Genomic DNA, 19,351 nt, shown 5'->3' on the forward strand with positions numbered 1-19,351 from the left:
AGCAACGCATCTAACCAATGAGAGTGTGAAGCCAACTGCCAAGTGTACCCGATTCTCTTAACCCTTTCCCTCCCAGGTCCTCTTGCATGCAGTTAGAATATCCAACAGGAAAATACCTGGTGATTTTGGAGGTGGAACCTGAGGGATTTGGGGACGGAGTACAACGCTACTGACTTCACCCTCCAAAGCAGCCATTATTTTCAGGGAAGCTGATCTCCGTTGCCTCAAAATCAGTTCTAATTCTGGGATATCTCAAGGCCCCACCTGGAGGTTGGCTACTCTAGTTAACTTCCATCTTCATTTGCCATCTAAAGGCCACAGAGGGGAACCAAGCAACCATTTGCAGGATGGGTATTGTACAGTCAGTCCCACTATTGAAAAGGCCCCACTGTGTGTAAACCATCCAATGTAACAGGTGTGGCGGGGGGGGGGGGGGGGGGGTTACACAGGATATAGCCGGTGAGGAAATGTTAAATCTGAGGTAGGTTCATAAAGATATTGAAGAGAATTTCTAGGGGGTACACCTAACATAGGGAAGGCTATGGGAAACTCTTCTTTTTGCTGAAGGACACAAACCCCTTTCGTCACTCCCTTGGCAGCACAAAAATGAGAAATAAATTTACTGTGGTTAGCGGAAACCATCTTATCTAATGATGTTAAGGCCAGCCCACCTTCTGATGATTTTATAACTGGTTGTTTTACAGTGTGAAACGTGTAGCTGATTTTACATTTTAATCTGTATCTTGTGCTGCAAGTCTAAATCCCTCCCCACGACCAATGGTCACCAGCAAATAAATGATGCCATGCACCCCTGGGTGTATGGAGTGTGGGTGTATGGAGTGTGGGTTCCTGAAACTTTATTAGGTTCACCAACCAAGACTTTGTCAATAGGGAGTTTCAAGTAAACAATGGCCAACCGGACATGTTGTTGTGACATCCTTTGACAGAACCTCTGCATTAATAAGAGTTCCCCTGGAGCACCAGAATTGCAGAAGAACCCATTAGCCAACATTTATTGTTCAGAACAGCTGCCACTCCGAAAGAGAAATTATTCAGAATTAGCCGAGAACATTAGGAAGCACTTAGTACACAAATGGGATCACAATCTTCCTGGATTGTGGGTAGTTTTCAAACTTTTCAAGGTACCACCTGAAGAAGAAGAAAAGAAAACGTGAGCTATATGACTTGGCTCCATTTTTAATATAGCTAGAAAGAGGATTTTATATAGTTGGGCTAATGTCCACATGTGACACGGGACAATTTGTTCTTGCGCTTCTGCTAGTAATTTAATAAGATTCCACAGCTTATATTTCTTAAGTGCCTTGGTGACAGCAAAAATATTCTGAATTCATATTAGAACTTTGACGGTACATAATTCCCCAAGCTGAAGGAGAGACTTATTTATTTATGCTTCCTCTTCAGAGTCCCGCTTGAAGCAGTTTACAATTAAGCCAATGCTACGATATAAAAACAAGCCATTAAAAAACAAGCCATTGGACATAAATAGCATAACAACTATCCATAAAACAGAAGCAGACCATTTAAAAAGCTGGGAAAAGACCTAATTTAACTTCTGGATAAAAAGATGTGTTTTGTCCTGGTGCCTGAGTGAAAGCAGTGTGTGTGTGTGATCACCAACATCCACTTTAATAACTGTCTTGCTTTATAAGAGAGAAAACCTAAAAAGTGATTCACTTACATGCCCAAATAGTTCAGTAAGCAGATAAAAATTGTTTCTCTTATGCATTGTACTTTATTATAACCCCTGCAGCAATGTTTCTCTTATGCATTGTACTTTATTATAACCCCTGCAGCAATGTTGAATATTCACCTGGGTGTTGAGAAAGTACTACCCGCATGGAGAATTTTCAGCTGTGCAAATGTATTCATGTTTCCCTTCTGGTTCTCATACTTTAGAGTATCATCCCAGGCATACTGCTGAGAATTTGCTTTTATAAAAGCTGATGTTCTCCAACATTTGAACCCCAGAAGCAATGAAGATAAATTCTAGTTAGGCAGACATATAAAAACTTGTGCATGAACTCTCATTTTTGAATGTTCACATAAGGCTGACGAAGTACTGAGTGGTGATTCCCAAACTATAGGTCAGGACCAGTGTTCCCTCTAAGCTGAGTTAGTGTGAGCTAGCTCACAGTTTTTTAGCCTCCGGCTCACACATTTTTGTCCTAGCTCAGGAAGGATGGCTCCAGAGCAGACTAATGTATGCAGCAGCCAAATCGCTCGCTCACAACTTTAATGCCGGTAGCTCACAAAGTAGAATTTTTGCTCACAAGACTCCACAGCTTAGAGGGAACATTGGTCAGGACCCCAAAGTGGGTCATGACTCTCTTGCAGGTGGGCCACAGGGCCAACAGGGCAGAGGAGGGTCAATAACTAATTTGGGTTTGCCTCTTGCCTAATGCGTGAAATGGCCATGAACTACAGCCTGTTGCCTGGCAATGTTATAAATACATGTATCAGTCCAGTGGCGCCTTTAAGACCAACAAAGTTTAATTCTGGGTAGAAGCTTTTGTGTGCATGCACAAAGCTTATCCCCAGAATTAAACTTCGTTGGCCTTAAAGGTGCCCCTGGACTCAGACGTTGTCCTATTGCTTTAGAACAACACGGCTACCCACCTGAATCTATTTATATGTATAAACGCCATGCACGAAAAATAAAATACAGACTTATTCTGTGTTAATGGATTTGCGCGTTTTATGTTGCACAAAGTTATTTTTTTGCAATCGTTCAATAAATTTAGAGAAGGCTATGAAAAGTTCAGTAAATGTAGGAAAGGATCCAGAAAAGTACAGTACGTTTAGAAGTGTTTCCTATGTCAAAACAATTTAAGAACCACCCCTTTACTGTATATGAAAGATAATTTGAGCAGAAAGGCAATAAACAGGAGTTCTAAAACTGAGCGATATGTTTAGTATTTCGCTTCTCTTTGTCAGGGGTTTCCATTCTTTAGAAATCTGGATTATGAATATAAACTAGCTAAGCCAAGCAAGGCAGGACAATCAAAATGGGTTTGATCACAGATATCTACAGAATTTAAGAGAACATCTTATCAGTTCAGCTCAAAATGCATGACAGAAACTGTAGAAAAAACTGAACACTTACTGGTGATGCTGCTGCGCTCGGGTACTCAAGATCAGAAACGTGCTGAAGGCAAAAACGGCACTTTCCACCGTACAACAAGCGAGAGCAAACCCAGACCATTCGATGATCTCTCCAAAGAAGTTTGCTCCGCTGACATATTCAAACACTCCTCCTAAACAACAAACAATGGTTGTGTGACAACTTAGCAAGTCAATCTGGTATAGCTTTGCTCCCAAACAGGGAAGCCTCTGGAGTTCTTTGAAACCCCAGTTCCCGAAGTTATGGCTTCCAAGTTGCATCTAACCACCTGAATGTTATATTAAATCAAACTGTGGCGTTTCCAACTATGCCTGGCGGCATCTCTTGGGAAGACAAAAGCCTTTAATAGCCTTCACAGAAGTCTTAAGAAATCAGGCCATAGGCTGACGTTTAGTCAAGAAATAGTGACTCAGATGGAAAATTATCTGATTTTGTTTACTTTCAAAGGTCTGTCTCAAGCATTGACCAAGTTTATTGCTCCAAACTAAATTGGCAATTTCTGCTGATTTTCTTCTTGCTGCAGACCCCCCCCCCCTTGTGTCATTCCTTAGGGTCCCGCATCCCCCAGGAGCAGCATTTCATGGAGAACAGTGAGCTACAGTGGGAGGGGGGGGGGACATGGAAAATGTCCATTCTGCCACTGGAATATTTAGTCTGGATTAGGGATGCCAGCCTCCAGGTGGGACCTTGGGATCCCCTGGAATTACAGCTCATCTCCAGACTACAGAGATCAGTTCTCCTGGAGGAAATGGGCGCACTGGGCCACCGATGCAGACAAGGAACGATGGTGGTTTCCAGGGCTTTTTTTGTAGAAAAAGCCCAGCAGGAACTCATTAGCATAATAGGTCACACCCAACAGCAGGAACGCATTAGCATATTAGGCCACACACCCCGTGCCTTCCTTTGGCTTTGCCCGGGCCACTCCCACGGCTGCGGGGCGCCCGGGCAAGCCAACCCTTGGACAGGCCGGGGAAGGCACAGGGAGGCATTTAAATGCCTCCCTGATCCTTCCAGCCCCCCCCCGGCCTGCCCGCCTCAGAGTCACTGGAGGGGGGTCCGCTCTCCAGGCCTTCCCTCTGTAGCCAGGCACGCAGAGGTTTTGGCTGTAGTGGGCGTGGCCAGCTCTGAAGCCAGCCGGAACTCCGTTCCTGTGCGTTCCTGCCCACAAATAGCCCTGGTGGTTTCTCTCCTGCACATCCTGCACTCGGGAAGAAAATGGGGGAGAATGGGCGCCCGTGGCCATTGCCGTCAAACACCTTGCCCACCGACATGGTTGGCCAAGCAGTGTTTGAGAAGACACAGCAACATCCCCGTGCTGGATGACTTGTGCAGTATGGATACCCCCACACCTCAATTGTGTGTCATACCGAAATATTGACTGCAGGAATGTTCAGGCTTGGAAGGGGATTTGGCCAGCTCCCTCAGAAGCACCGCCTCATCTCTTGCAATTTCTCACAAAGCCCTCCTCATCCCACTGGGCTTCAGACTGCGGGAACCAGGCAGGGTTTCCTCTGCCTGCAACCCTCCAGTGTCATTATTTAGTAAAGGTTTCCCTTGCTCGAAAGCCAGTCGAGTCCGACTCTAGGGTTGCGGTGCCCTTCTCCGTTTCCAAGCCGAAGAGCCAGCGCTGTCCGAAGACGTTTCCGTGGTCATGCGGCCGGCATGACTAAACACCAAGGCGCACGGGACGCTGTGACCTTTCCACCGAATCGGTACCTATTTATCTACTTGCAATTTCTTGCTTTGGAACTGCTAGGTTGGCAGGAGCAGGAACTAGAGACAGGAGCTCACTCCGTCATGCGGCACCCTGGGTCTCAAACTGCTGAACTACCGACCTTCCACAGCCTGCAGTTCAGCGTCTTAACCACTTGAGCCACCGCAGCTCCTTATTTACAAGTCATTATTTACAAGAGGGGAAAAAAAGGGATGGGTTTCCAGTATTACACTGCCAGTATTGCAGCCATAAAGTTGCTGCCTATTGCTTGGTGTTTTCCATGTACTGTTGTGAGTATACTATGAAGCAGATCACAACAGTTGAACACCTGAACATATACAGCTGCCTCAGATCAGTGTCTACACAGACTGGCAGTGGCTCTCCGGTGTCTCAGGCAGAGGTCTCTCACATCACCAACGACCTGATCTTTTTAGCTGGAGATTCCAAGGACTGAACCTGGGACCTCCTGCATGCGAAGCAGATGCTCTCCCGCTGAGCCACGGCCCTTCCCTAAAGTTGCTGAAGACTTGCAGTTTCTGCATTTGTATTTCTTTTGAGTGTTATAGGCTGGCTACTGCTGCCTGAACACAGAATAAACCACCTTGGCTTGCAACCTAGCCTAAATAATAAAATTAGGTTGCCAGAGTTAACACATCCTTCAGTCCCATGGAAAGAAATGGGACGTGGGCCTATGTATCTGGGTGCAAGACTGCATGCAGCCGTAGGGTCTCTAGCGGCTATAAAACAGAGCAAGTTCTCTAGGCAACCAAACAAATAAATGAACCTTGCAAACAGAAAGGGCCGTTACCCATTTTAATATGCAAGTTATATTATAAAAGTAAGATGTGTATGAGGCCAGGAACCCATTGTAAATATATGAGCAGCACCTATCTAATCAGCATGTTGGCATGCAAGATTTGCTAAATTTCTATGAAGCATGGGTGATGCCAGGTTTCTATAGGACATTACTCACCTCTCGGTATTTTGTAGCCTGTCTCTCCTGGTTTCCTGAGATTTATTAAAATATTATCCGAATGTATATTAATCAGTAGGCCGCCAATCCACCCTGCAATACCTGCGGTAACAACATTAAAATCCTGGTTGAAAAAAAGATACATTTTACACAAGAAAATAAATCTGCTAAGTACACAACTGGTAATATGCCTTCGTGCCTCCAATTTCTTCGGGCTTCCGGTCGGGGTAAAATGGCGATTTGACGCACCCTGTAAATGCTCAGGGTGGACGGTGGTTCCTTACAGCAGTTTGGACTGTATTATGGTCCAACGCTGCTTCCCCCAGGCAGGGGGAATGACGGGCAGGCATCAAGACCCAAGAGAGAGTTGAGATTGGTGTGATCAAGTCTCGGAGGAGGCTTGTATTACACTTTGATCCCCTCTCCCGAAGCGGGTGAACGCATTCAGCACTAAAGGAGCACACCGAGCTGAAACGTCAGCTTAAAATCGTCATTTTCCGATCTCAAAGACTAAAAGGGAAACATTAAGATCAACGGAGACAGTGCGAAAACCTGAATAAACAAACAAGGTATTTTAATTCACTTGTTTATAGGCTGCCTTTCTGAGATTCAAGGTGGATTACAAAATATAAAAATAGTGCTACCAGACAGCATAAGATGTCCGATCCATTCTTAAAACAAAGCCCGATAACCTCCGGCTCTTGTATTTTCAAAGGGAGAATGGCCCTTACTTCTTCAACCCTGCTGCATGCTCTGGTGCAACCGCTCTCTGGTGCACGGACTTTCAAGAGCACACCCACCGGCTGTCCCTGGTCTAATGGTGCTAACTGCTGCTTCACTGTGCCCTCTGTCCCTGTCATCAATCGCTGGTTGCTGGTGTCTGCTCAGAACAAACAACCATAACCAGTGTTCCCTCTAAGCTGAGTTAGTGTGAGCTAGCTCATAGTTTTTTAGCTTCCGGCTTGAGAGTCCCTTGGACTGCAAGAAGATCAAATCAGTCAATCCTAAAAGAAATCAACCCTGACTGTTCCCTGGAAGGCCAGATAATGAAACTGAAGCTCAAATACTTTGGCCACCAAATGAGAAGGGAGCACTCACTGGAGAAGACCCTGATGCTGGGAAAGATTGAAGGTCAAAGAAGACGGAGATGGCAAAGGATGAGATGGTTAGACAGTGTCATAGATGCAACGAACATGAAATTGAGCAAACTTCAGAGGACAGCGGAAGACAGGAGGGATCTAGTCCATGGGGTCGCGAAGAGTCGGACTCGACTCTGCGACTGAACAACAAGGCGTGTCATGCCTGAAAGCCAGTATTTCTCCAACTTGACTCGTATGCGGTAGCCAAGTCACTCGCTCACAGCTTTAATGCCGGTAGCTCACAAAGTAGAATTTCTGCTCACAAGACTCCACAGCTTAGAGGGAAGATTGACCACAACAGTTCAGAAACTTCAGCAACGTGTGTGTGTGTGTGTGTGTGCATTTTCCTTCTATAGGGGTTGCTTTTTTGATTGGAAGGGGGATGCGTTCAGGTTCGGCTGGACAGAAGGTGGCATCTCAGCCTGAAAGGAGAGTGCAAAGCTTTTCCACTGTAGCACAATACAACATGGCTATGGACAGAATTCAGAAGAGCAATGTAACCTGAAGAGAACCCACTGTGACACATACTTGAGAACAGGTCCGTAGCTGGGAGGGGAGCGGTGGCACAGAGGATTTATCCTATGGTTAACATCTGAACTGAGCAGAGTTGCTGTCAGTTCTAGCCTGCGCTGGTGCGAGCTACCAGCCTTGTCCCCAGCTCGCCGTCCACCCAGCAGTTCGAAAGCTTCGGCAAGTAGATCAAATGGGTACCACTCCTTAGAGAGGGTGGGCACACTAAACCCTCGTAGGGGAGGTGTTAGCGAAACGGAATGTCCAACTCGTAAGCTCGGAAGCCTGATAAAAAGACCTCTTCGGCATTAAGAAGCCTGTAATGGGCCAATCTGGCCAGGCGGTGGCAGTGCGGCGCTACGTTTCAAAGCAGCCAAGGAAGAACCAACGTCATCAAGCCAAGCCGAAAAGTGAATGCCTCCAAAACACATCTGAAGCCTACAGCTGAACAAAAATCCCCGTTGGCTGCAAAATGTGTGCGATTTAAAGAATTATATGTTGTCCTCCCTTACCCCTATGAAACTGTTAGTCCCTTGTGTGAAACCGTGTAACTGTAAATCGCTCAGAGCCAGCAGCTCTGCCGGATTGAGCGATCAATAAATCAAAAGGTATTATTATTATTATTACTACAGTGCAGCATCTCGGGGCTAGGCCCCACGATTTCCCATCCAGCCCAGAGCCCCTGAGCAGCGGCGGATCCGGGGAAGGAGCCGGGTATTCCTTTAATTCAATTAGCCAGTGCCCCCTAAGAAATTTAAATGCCCCCCAACTTAAAAAAATCCCAGCTACGGGCCTCCTTGAGAACCTGTAACCCACTTCATACTTGACGTAAATTCACCTAGAATGAAACACGGCTCTTTCAACCAGCTCGTTGGGTATTCTGCGTAGTTACTCAAACTCCGGCCTTGCAAGTATCCATTACAACAGCAGAAGACAAAGGCTAGTGCACAAGTAATGATCGGTGTTGGCTTTCCTCCACGAATTAAGAAAGGGAAGACGAATGCCCTAGAATGAAGACAAAAGGTAAGGTTTTCATGTTGGCATGGCTGAATATTACAGATATATACGACAGTGATTTAACAGTCCCAGCTATGGGGCGGTTGTGCAGTGGAGATATTATATCCTGAAACATAGTTAAAACTACTATTAACAATGTGCTTGGAACAAGCTTCCACTAGATTGGGGGAGGGAGTTGCACAATTTTACTCACCACCAAATTCCTGCAAATTTACAAGGTTTAGTTTTATGTAGAATAGCTGCTGTGAGCATGCGGAACGATGCCCAATATTGCAAAGGGCTTTAAAAAGCGAACTTTGCTAAACAAGAATGCTTTTGTAAGCTCTGGGATAGATTAACAATCACAAAACTGGCTGTACAATTGAGATCTAATGTGAAAGGGACAAAAATTCACCAAGAAATATGAATAATTCTTGGAATTATCTTCCAAATAACAAAGTGACTACTGATTACCTGTTGGCATATGGCTTATTTTAGTATCTGTATGTGTTCTGATACATTTAAGTAAAACACATATTTTATACACACAGGCAGCCTCACACTGAATCACATTCTTGGTCCATGAAGGTCATTATTGTCTACTCTATGTAGAGAGAGAAGGGTTTTATTGTATTTAGCCATAGGCCATTACAAACCAAAAACAGAGAAAAAATACCATAAAACATAGATAATTGTATAAAATACAGTCTAAAATATTATAAAACCATAAAACCGAAGTTATGAACAGCAAGGGTCTAGACTTTCCAATTTCCCGGGGGAGGGAGGGCTGGGGCTGGGGCTGGGCCAGAGGCATTGCTTTGCTAGGAGCAAGGGTGGCTCCCGGGGGAGGCTGAGCACCTTCCTGAAAATTTCGGCAGGGGCTAACGCCCCGCCACCCCCATGAAGATTACGTCTATGATGAACAGTTAATTAAATCACAGCATACCCACTAAGATCAATATTAACTAGTACCCCTAAGAACAGCGTTGGCCCGTATTTTCTTTGCAGCCAAGGCAAATAGAGCCATTCTATAGGATACATTGACATTGGAATCAGCTAACAAATATACAGTCTTCTCAGGGTCTGAATAAGAGCTTAAAACTGATAAAATACCAGAGAGAAATTTTAGCCTAGGTTGGGTATACATTGAGCATTCAAGGATATAATGGGGAAGATCCTCAATAACAGAAGAGCCACAAATACAACAGCGCTGTTCCTTGGGTGTTCTACTATAGCGGCCAGCTAATACGGCCGTTGGCATTGATTCAAAGTCTACTCAAGACTGGCAACAGCTTCCCGAGGTCTCGGGCGGAGGTCTTTCACATCACCTATCATCCAATCCTCTTATCTGGACGTACTGGAGATTGAAACTGGACCTTCTGCATGCCAAGCAGAGGCTCTTCCACTGAACGGCACCCACTCCCACACACAGATTTTAAAACTATGAGAACAACTTCACACGCTTTAATACCCTAAGTCAAAACAAATTGAGAAATATGTGTCAGATGCAATTCTAAGCAGCTCCCTTTATTGAAATGAGGCTTAATAATAATGGCCTGGATACAGTGATGCACAAGTGGGAACACGGATGAAAGATATGCAAAACCTAGTACTCTCCTCCCTGTATCTTAATGCCCAGAAATTGCTTGCACAATGTCTTACGCAAGTTGAAAAACAGTTCAGTATACAAGCAAATTTTGAGTCCAGTGGGACTGAAGACCAATGGACTTTTATTCAGCGTATGAACTTTCATGTGCACGCACACCTCCTTCGATACATTGAATTGGAAATTGACAGTCCACACCTATAGCAGAAGGTGAACAGCAAATTTGCATCTGTTAAAACATCATCATTATGTTGTATTTACTGTTCACCCTCTTCCTATAGGTATGGACTGGTAACTTCCATTTCAATGTATCTGAGGAAGTGTGCATGCACATGAACGCTCACACCTTGAATAAAACTTTGTGGGTCTCAAAGGTGCCAGTGGACTCAAACTTTGTTCTGCGGCTTCGGACCAACACGCCTCCCCACCTGGATCTAGTTTAGGATACGCTGTTTAACTTACTGCAAGGTGCTAACCAATGCTCCCTCTAAGTGATGGAGTCCCGTGAGCAAAAATTCTACTTTATGAGCTACTGGCATTAAAGTTGTGAGCGAGCAATTTGGCCACTGCATAAATGAGTTTGCTCTGGAGCCGTCCTTCCAGAGCTAGGACAAAAATGTGTGAGCCAGAGGCTAAAAAACTGTGAGCTAGCTCACACTAACTCAGCTTAGAGGGAACACTGGTGCTAACATGATTATTGCATACTTCTTGTGCAATGGGAAAATATTCTGGGGGATCCAAACCAATATGCATGAAGTCCATCTCAAGTGCTCAAAGCTGTTTTATGCATATGACTTTGATAATCCTTCAATAATTCAATGATGATAGCAGTTACCATGGTTGAAATATTGCAATGAGATGGGGAGGGGGCTGGCGGTGAGGCGATGCTTCCTTGTGTGAGGCTGCCCAGTTGGGTGGGGAAAGTGAGCAGGATATCACTGCTGTCTTGCAGGGCTGCCTGTCACTTCTGGCTTGGGAAATTCTTGGGAGATTTGGAGGCACTGCTGGGGGGGGGTGGAGTTTGGTGAGGATGGGGAGTTGGGGGGGGGGGGGGGGCACCGAGAGAATCTCCTGAAATTCCAGGAGAACACCAGGCCCTACCTGAAGGTTGAGCAAAGAAAGAAAAACGCCGAGAACAAACCATCAAAACTGTAAACAAACTGATAAGCTTTAATAATATTATTATTATATTAATCTCAGTGTCTTCAATATTATTCCAAGCCAACTATGCTGTGTAAACCTCGCCAAAGGCCAAGTGCCAAAGAATAGATGCTTTCGAATTATGGTGTTGGAGAAGACTCTTGAGAGTCCCTTGGACTGCAAGGAGATCAAATCAGTCAATCCTAAAGGAAATCAACCCTGACTGTTCCCTGGAAGGCCAGATAATGAGACTGAAGCTCAAAGACTTTGGTCACCCAATGAGAAGGGAGCACTCACTGAAGAAGAAGGCCCTGATGCTGGGAAAGACTGAAGGTCAAAGAAGACGGGGACGGCAAAGGGTGAGATGGTTAGACAGTGTTATCGATGCAACGAACATGAGATTGAGCAAACTCCGGAGGACGGCGAAGACAGGAGGGCATGGCGTGATGGGGTCCATGGGATTGCGGAGAGTCAGACTCGACTGTGCGACTGAACAACAACAACAACAAATGTTTAAACTATGCTTAAGATACAAGATGAAAGGCAGTGGCACAGCAATATATGTAAACAAGAAACAAATGCAGGTGCATTTTTATTATTGTATATTGTTTATGGAAAAACTCCACCTGTGAATTTCCACCTGTGATACACTTTACCTGTGAATTTCTATCTGTCCATGTTTGTGCCACGGGAAAATTTGTTTTGAGTATTATATATGTCACATCCAATGTTCCCTCTAAGCTGTGGAGTCTTGTGAGCAAAAATTCTACTTGGTGGGTTACTGGCATTAAAGTTGTGAGCGAGCGATTTGTCTACTGCATAATTTCGTTTGCTCTGGAGCCGTCCTTCCTGAGCTGAGACAAAAATGTGTGAGCTGTAGGCTAGAAAACTGTGAGCTAGCTCACACTAACTCAGCTTAGAGGGAACACTGGTCACATCTATATATTTCATTAAATTATTGAAATTTGGGCACATACATTTTTTTCCTTGTAAACTTTGTTTAAAGCATTTACTTGAACTCCTCTGACAAAGTTGATAATATTGAAGACACGGTGATTAATATAATAATATTTTTAATGCTTATCAGTTTGTTTATAGTTTTGAGGTCCATTTCCTCTATCGGATGACTGCCCTGAAAGCAAGGAGTCGTCTTTGGACACCAACAATAATGATGGACAATTTTTAAAAGTTTATTCATTTAGAATAAAGTTGTTCTTTGCCCACTTGCAAGCTCCTATGTCATTATTCTCTGATACTGGGGAAACTATGAACCAACTGGGGGCAGTTTTAACTGGTTAATTCAGGCACCGTTACTGACACGGAAAGCATGAAAAAGGAGGTTTGGCTCAATCAACGGTAGTGTATTGAGTATATAGAGTCAGCATGGTGTAGTGCTTACCGTGCCGTACTAGGATTTGGGAAATCCTGCTTCGAATCCCCACTCTACTATGGAGGCTTGCTACGTGACCTTTGGCCTACCAGCATTTACCTCCAGAATTGTTAGTACAATGACTATCAAGGAATTCCTTTACTTTCTGCCTTATAAGGGACCTGCACTTCTTGCTTGATGTTGGAGAGATTAAAGGAAGACTGTTGGCCTCTGTAATTCCAATGGACAAATGCCATTCCCCCCCCCCCCGTCTCTTTTGCCAAGAAGAAAGTAAAGTAAAGGCCTCGACAAATTTGCTTTTGCTCTAGGAGTCAGCCAAAACGTTTAGGTGCCAGACTCGTTATTCAGGCTTCAGGGTTTTTACTTTAATGACAATGTTTTCTAATTATTGCTACCACCAAACCTATTAGAAAACCAAGAATGTGAGCCACCTTCTGCCCTGCACGGTTTCTTGTAATTTTGTTCAAGCCCTGAGCCTGTTTGCAGGATGGGCAGGCAGAGGTCATTACATTCAGCCAGGAGGAGGCAGGAGAAGAGGGAGGGTAAGTTGCTTCCTCCCTGCCTCTCCCCACCCCTGCCTGCCTGGGGCCAGGGAGGGCCTTCGCGGGGCTTCCTTGCACTCCCGCCGGCCTTGCAGGTCCACCGCCGGGCCTCTCATGGGGCTCGGCAGTGGAGCTGCAAGGCCGGCGGTGGTGGCCAGGACCGTTGGGGGCAGGGTTGTGTGGCCTTACGACACACTTCCGGTGATGTCAGGGGGTGTGGCCTTATGACACACTTCTGGTGATGTCAGGGGGTGTGGCATATGCTAATGAGTTATGCTAATGAGTCCCCCTAGCTCTTTTTCTACGAAACGACCCTTGTGGGCAGGGTATAAATATAATAAATAAATAAATAAATAAATGCGCTGTAATATAAATACAAAAATGGGGGGCAGCCCTGGCCGTCACCTTAATCAAAACCTCCTTACTTTATTTATTTATTTAATTAGATTTATATACCACCCTCCCTAGATGGGCTCAGGGCGTTGTCTAACAGTTAAATAATACAATGAGAGCAATATTAAAATAACAATTTACACATAAAATACCATACAATATCCTAAAATACCACGCTAACTCTAGCAGTACTCAGATGACCAATCAGAATCCAGCCACTGGTGGACAACTAGCCAGAAAAAGCTGGGTAGAAAACCTAGGGCCAGAGAAGCTTGGGGGGGGGGGGGGAAGGGGGGGGGGGCGCTGCGGAACTGCAATAAGTCCCGCAGGGCCCTGATCTCACACGGGAGCTCATTCCCTGGTCCTGGTCGAGGCTAACCGGATGTCCCTGGTGCCCGGAACCACTAACAGATGTTGATCTGTGGACCTGCGTCCTCTGGGCCTCGTATGGGGAGAGGCGGTCTCGTAGGTATGCCGGCCCCTGGCCGTATAGGGCTCTAAAGGTAAGCACCAGCACCTTGAAATGGATCCGGAATTCAATAGGCAGCCCCTGCAGTTCGCGCAGCACAAATCACTGCTGAAAGTACTAGGTGCAACAATGAAATTTCTAGGTACGTGTGTGTGTAAACAGTGTGGTAGAAAGCCTGGTTTGTGATATTTCTGTCCATCACTGGGGGGAAAAATATAAATAAAGGCACAGTGATGTTAAGCAATTTAACACCTATAGAGTCTGAGGAAAACTGTCACACTTGTAGAGTCTGACAAGTCCTACGGCAATGATAGCGAAACTTTTAGAGACCGAGTGCCCAAACTGCGACCCAAAACCCACTTATTTATCGCAAAGTGCCAACATGGCAATTGAACCTGAATACTGAGGTTTTACTTTAGAAAAAACCACTCATACATTAACTTAAGATGATCCAAACAAAGTAAGGAAAGCAATCCCAAATGCTTTCATTGACTTAAAATTATTTGACAGAGAATGCGACACTTTAATGACGGTCTGGACCTGGCTGGGGCGATGGCACGCGTGCCCACAGAGAGGGCTCTGAGTGCCACCTCTGGCACCCGTGCCATAGGTTCGCCACCACTGTCCTACGGTAGCGCTCAGGACACAAACCAACGACTTAAATTGTCCACAGCATTCCTAGTATTAGATGAAAATGTGTTTGTGTGTGTGAGAGAGCGAGCTACACTGATGACATGTAAACTCCAATAATAAAACATAAATAATCTCTAGATGATCTAGGGAACAACTCAGAACACCATCAGCACGACCTCTTTCTTATCAGGATTACTTTTCGGTTTGTTCACCCTCTTCCAATCGATCTCCGACTCTAGAGACTGAGTTAGACCCTTCATTGCTTCCCACGAAAAGGAAAAGTAGTGCCTGGTCTCAGGACCACAGGGAAAGATATCCATCCCAACATCCCAGCTGTCGATTTTATGTAGATATTAAACATCACATGATCACATGAAGCGGCCTTATATTAAATCAGACCCTTGGTCCACCAAGTCAGTATCTGTCTACTCAGACTGGCAGCGGCTCTCCAGGGTCTCAGGCAGAGGTCTTTCCCATCATCTACCGCCTGGTCCTTTTAACTGGAGATGCCGCGGATTGAACCTGGGACCCTCTGCATGCCAAGCAGAGGCTCCGCCACTGAACCACGGCTCCTCCCCCTCCCCTTGTCTTTGGAGACAAGAAGGAATCTTGTAGAACCCCTACATTTACGTAAGTTGCTTCTTATAACTTTCAACAGAATGTATTCCCAGGACTTCAACTCTGCTGTAAAACTGGATGTACGTTGTTACGGTTGTAACTCCGGACCCAGCACTTTTTAGTATAATAATTGAACACACAGCCTATGCGGTCTTTACACCTGAAAGACACGCCACAAGTCAGAACCAAGTCTGCAGGCGGTTGCTGTGAAAGTTGGGTGACTCTTTAGAGAAATACAAGCTGCGTTAAGTATTGGATTTGCTAGGTCTGGGGACTCACTTGAACGTAGAGGTAAATGTATTTATATGATATTTATTATGTTTGTCGTTTTTATACTGGCTTTGACGAAGAAAATTTCCGAAATGCGTCAGCCAGCTGGGATTCGGTTCCAGAAGAGCTTGCAGCCACAACTGCGGTCAAGCCACAGAGGCGTCTTCGGAGGAAGAAATTACACAAGTTCTTCTCAGTTGTATTGATGCTTTCAAAACAGTTTGTTATACACCCAGGAGGATTATGCATTGGATGTATAAGTATCTTTAAGTTTAGTGAAGCTATATTTCATGTCCGTTTTACAACAATAGAGAATTCGTAACGTAAGTTAGCACGGTGTGTCTCATCCAGGGTTCTTTTTGTAGAAAAAGCCCAGCAGGAACTCATTAGCATAATAGGCCACACCCAACAGCAGGAACTCATTAGCCTATTAGGCCACACCCCTGACAGCACAGCTGATTAGCACATTAGGCCGCACCCCCATGTTACCAGAAGTGTGGTCATCCAGCCACACCCACCTTTCCCTTCTTATTCTGTTTACCTTGTTTGTTGTCAAAACCCAGGGCCTTTTTTGTAGCAGGAACTCCTTTGCATGTTAGGCCACACACCCCTAATGTAGCCAATCCTAATGAGTTCCTGCTGTTGGGTGTGGCTTATTATGCTAATGAGTTCCTGCTGGGCGTGGCCAACTCGGGAGCCAGCCGGAACTCCGTTCCTGTGCGTTCCTGCCCAAAAATAGCCCTGGTTAGCAGGGTATGTCTCATCTTTGGTTTACATGTCCAGGGGGTGGCTGCACATCTTTCGGGGGTTACTGCTGCACCCCAGCTGACAGAGATCAGTTCAGTTGGAGGAAATGGCTGCTTTGGAAGGTGGATTTTATGGCACGATACCCCAGGAGGGCTGCGCGCACCCCAGTGGGAAATTGGAGGCACAGAATTACCAACCCCAGGTTGTGAAACCCCTGGAGCTTCGGGGGTGGAGTCTGGGGAGGCCAGGACCTCAGTGGGGTGCAATGCCACGAGTCTACCCTCCGAAGCACCCATTTGTCTCCAGGGGAACTGAGCTCTGTAGGTCTGTAATGACCAGTGTTCCCTCTAAGCCGAGTCAGTGTGAGCCGGCTCACCGTTTTTTAGCCTTCCAGCGCACCCATTTCCATCTCAGCTCGGGAAGGGAGGGCTCCGGAGCAAACTAATTTTCTGCAGGAGCCGAACCGCTGGCTTGCCACTTTAATCCCAGTAGCTCACCAAGTAGGATGTGTGCTCACAAGACTCCCCAAGCTTAGAGGGAGCATCGGTCACGACCTGTCATTCCGGGCACAGGGGGCGTCCACAGGCCCTACTTGGGGGCTGGCCTCCCTCTACCCCAAGTCCCCCAAACCCTGCCCTCCTTCCTCAGGCTCCACCCCCCCCAAATCTCCAGGTATTTCCCGACCAAGCTGGCAACCAATGTTCCCTCTCAGCTGTGGAGTCTTGTGAGCCAAAATTCTACTTGGTGACCGACTGGCATTAAAGTGGTGAGTGAGCGATTGGGCTGCTGCATCAATTCGTTTGCTCTGGAGCCCTCCTTCCTGAGTGGAGACAAAGATATGTGAGCCAGAGGCTCAAAAACGGTGAGCTAGCTCACACTCACTCAGCTTAGAGGGAACACTGCTGGCAACCAATGTTCCCTCTAAGCTATGGAGTCCTGTGAGCAAAAATTCTACTTTATGAGCTACTTGCATGTAAGTTGTGAGCGAGCGATTTGGCTAGTGCATAAATTAGTTTGCTCTGGAGCTACTTTTCCTGAGCGAAGACAAAAACGTGTGAGCCGGAGGCTAAAAAACTGTGAGCTAGCTCACACTCACTCAGCTTAGAGGGTACACTGCTGGCAACCACTGTTCCCTCTAAGCTGAGTGAGAGTGAGCTAGCTCACAGTTTTTTAGCCTCCGGCTCACACGTTTTTCTCTTAGCTCAGGAAGGAGGGCTCTCTGGAGCAAACTAATTGATGCAGCGGCCAAACTGCTCGCTCACCACTTTGATGCCAGTCGCTCACCGAGTCGAATTTTTGCTCACAAGACCCCACAGCTTAGAGGGAACATTGCTGGCAACCCTGGATAGTAAAGGTAAAGGTTTCCCTTGCTCGAAAGCCAGTCGAGTCCGACTCTAGGGTTGCGGTGCTCATCTCCGTTTCCAAGCCGAAGACCCAGCGCTCTGTGGCTGTAACCGAATCTCAGCTGCCTGACATGTTTCGAAAATTTCCTTTGTCAACGCCAGTATAAAAACGACAGTATAAACCGGGTGTGTGTGTGTGTGTGTGTCATTTCCCCTTTGTTTCTCTCCAATCATAAATAAGCTCTCAATTTTAACATCTCAATTTTAAGTTTTTATGATATTAGTTGTATTAAAGTAAAGGTAAAGGTCTCCCTTGCTCGAAAGCCAGTCGAATCCGACTCTAGGGTTGCGGTGCTCATCTCCGTTTCCAAGCCGAAGAGCCAGCGCTGTCCGAAGACGTTTCCGTGGTCATGAGGCCAGCATGACTAAACACCAAGGCACACGGAACGCTGTTACCTTCCCACCAAAGTGGTCCCTCTTTATCTACTTGCCATTTCTTGCTTTCGAACTGCTAGGTTGGCAGGAGCTGGAGCTAGAGACGGGAGCTCACTCCATCTTGCGGCACCCGGGTCTCGAACTGCTGAACGACCGACCTTCCACAGCCTGCAGTTCAGCTTCTTAATAACCTCATAACAAAAGGTGCATGGCTGCTCCAAAGGAGTGCCTTCCCAGGTGGCTCCCGGACAGAAGGTGCCGCTGCCGCAGCTCCTTACCTGCCCGGCCGGGGACCGGAGCGCCGCCACCCTAACCCTCCGCGCTGGGCGATCCAGAGGAAGCCCCCCGTCCCCATGTCCCCTCCATCCCGTCGGGCGCACCTGTAGGCGTAGTGGGCGAGGAAGAGGGCGAGGAGGAGGCGGTTGGGCCAGCGGTGGAGCTGGGCGCCGTCGCTGCGGAGGACGAGGAGGAGCGGGAGGAGGAAGGCGGGCGCCTCCTGCACCGCCCAGGCCAGGCGGGCCGGCGCCGAGCCGCCCAGCAGCGCCGAGGAGTAGCGCCCGTAGGGGACGCGGACGGTGCGCCCCAGCACCGCCGCCGCCGCCATGCAGCCCGCCAGCCCGTAGCTCAGCAGCTCCAGCGCCCGCGCCTCCTCCGGCCCGGACAGGCGCCGCCAGAAAGCCGGAGACCACGGCGCCGCCAAGGAGGACGAGGACGACCACGACGCCTCCATCGCCGCCCGCCCGCCAGTGCCAGGGCCGCCCTGCCAGCCGGGAGGGAGGGAGGGAGGGAAGGAGGCGGGGAGGGAGGGAGCTGCCAGCCCCCAGGCCCCGCCGCCGCCGCCAGCAGGGAACGGGAGCCGCGGAGCGAACCTAGCCCCGCCGCCGCCCGGGTCCACCTTGCCGTGCGCTTCAGCCGTGCGCAAAACCAGGCGAGGCGGAGGAGGACCATCGACGTTCCCTCTAAGCTGCGGAGCCCTGTGAGCACAAAGGCTACTTTGTGAGGGATGCACTAAAAGGAAGGACAGGATTGCCCTTTGGAAACAGTGGGAGACTCCGGAAGGCCCATTGGAAATCATGGGAGCCTGGAATGCCAATGAGTTTGCCTGGGCTCCATTGGAAAACATTAGGGTACAGGTGGTTGTTGTTCAGTCGCACAGTCTGAGTTCTTCGCGACCCCATGGACCAGATCCCGCCAGGCCCTCCTGTCTTCCGCTGTCCTCTGAAGTTGGCTCAACTTCATGTTTGTTGCATCTATGACACTGTCTAACCATCTCATCCTTTGCCGTCCCCGT

General features: G+C 47.2%; 1 protein-coding gene across 1 annotated transcript; it reads right to left on the reverse strand.

The window, feature by feature from the left end:
- Positions 1-434: 434 nt before the first annotated feature.
- Positions 435-18,791, reverse strand: SRD5A1 (steroid-5-alpha-reductase, alpha polypeptide 1 (3-oxo-5 alpha-steroid delta 4-dehydrogenase alpha 1)). Its single transcript, XM_015427083.1, has 5 exons — positions 18,441-18,791; positions 8,317-8,483; positions 5,830-5,931; positions 3,125-3,275; positions 435-1,149 (listed from the first exon to the last, which is right to left on the reverse strand). Exons 1-5 carry the CDS (start codon positions 18,788-18,790, stop codon positions 1,083-1,085), a joined length of 837 nt encoding a protein of 278 aa, XP_015282569.1. The 5' UTR covers position 18,791; the 3' UTR covers positions 435-1,082.
- Positions 18,792-19,351: the final 560 nt, after the last annotated feature.

This window comes from Gekko japonicus, unplaced genomic scaffold, assembly GCF_001447785.1.
Source record: "Gekko japonicus isolate JY-2015 unplaced genomic scaffold, Gekko_japonicus_V1.1 scaffold458, whole genome shotgun sequence".
Lineage (NCBI taxonomy): Eukaryota > Metazoa > Chordata > Lepidosauria > Squamata > Gekkonidae > Gekko > Gekko japonicus.

Excerpts from the sequence above, each read along its gene's own strand:
- SRD5A1 (XM_015427083.1), bottom strand. The coding sequence starts at position 18,790 with ATGGAGGCGTCGTGGTCGTCCTCGTCCTCCTTGGCGGCGCCGTGGTCT. Across the intron at positions 3,276-5,829 it reads AGGCTACAAAATACCGAGAG|GAGGAGTGTTTGAATATGTC; the intron begins GTGAGTAATGTC and ends TTTGTTGTTTAG. Across the intron at positions 1,150-3,124 it reads CGAGCGCAGCAGCATCACCA|GTGGTACCTTGAAAAGTTTG; the intron begins GTAAGTGTTCAG and ends CTTCTTCTTCAG.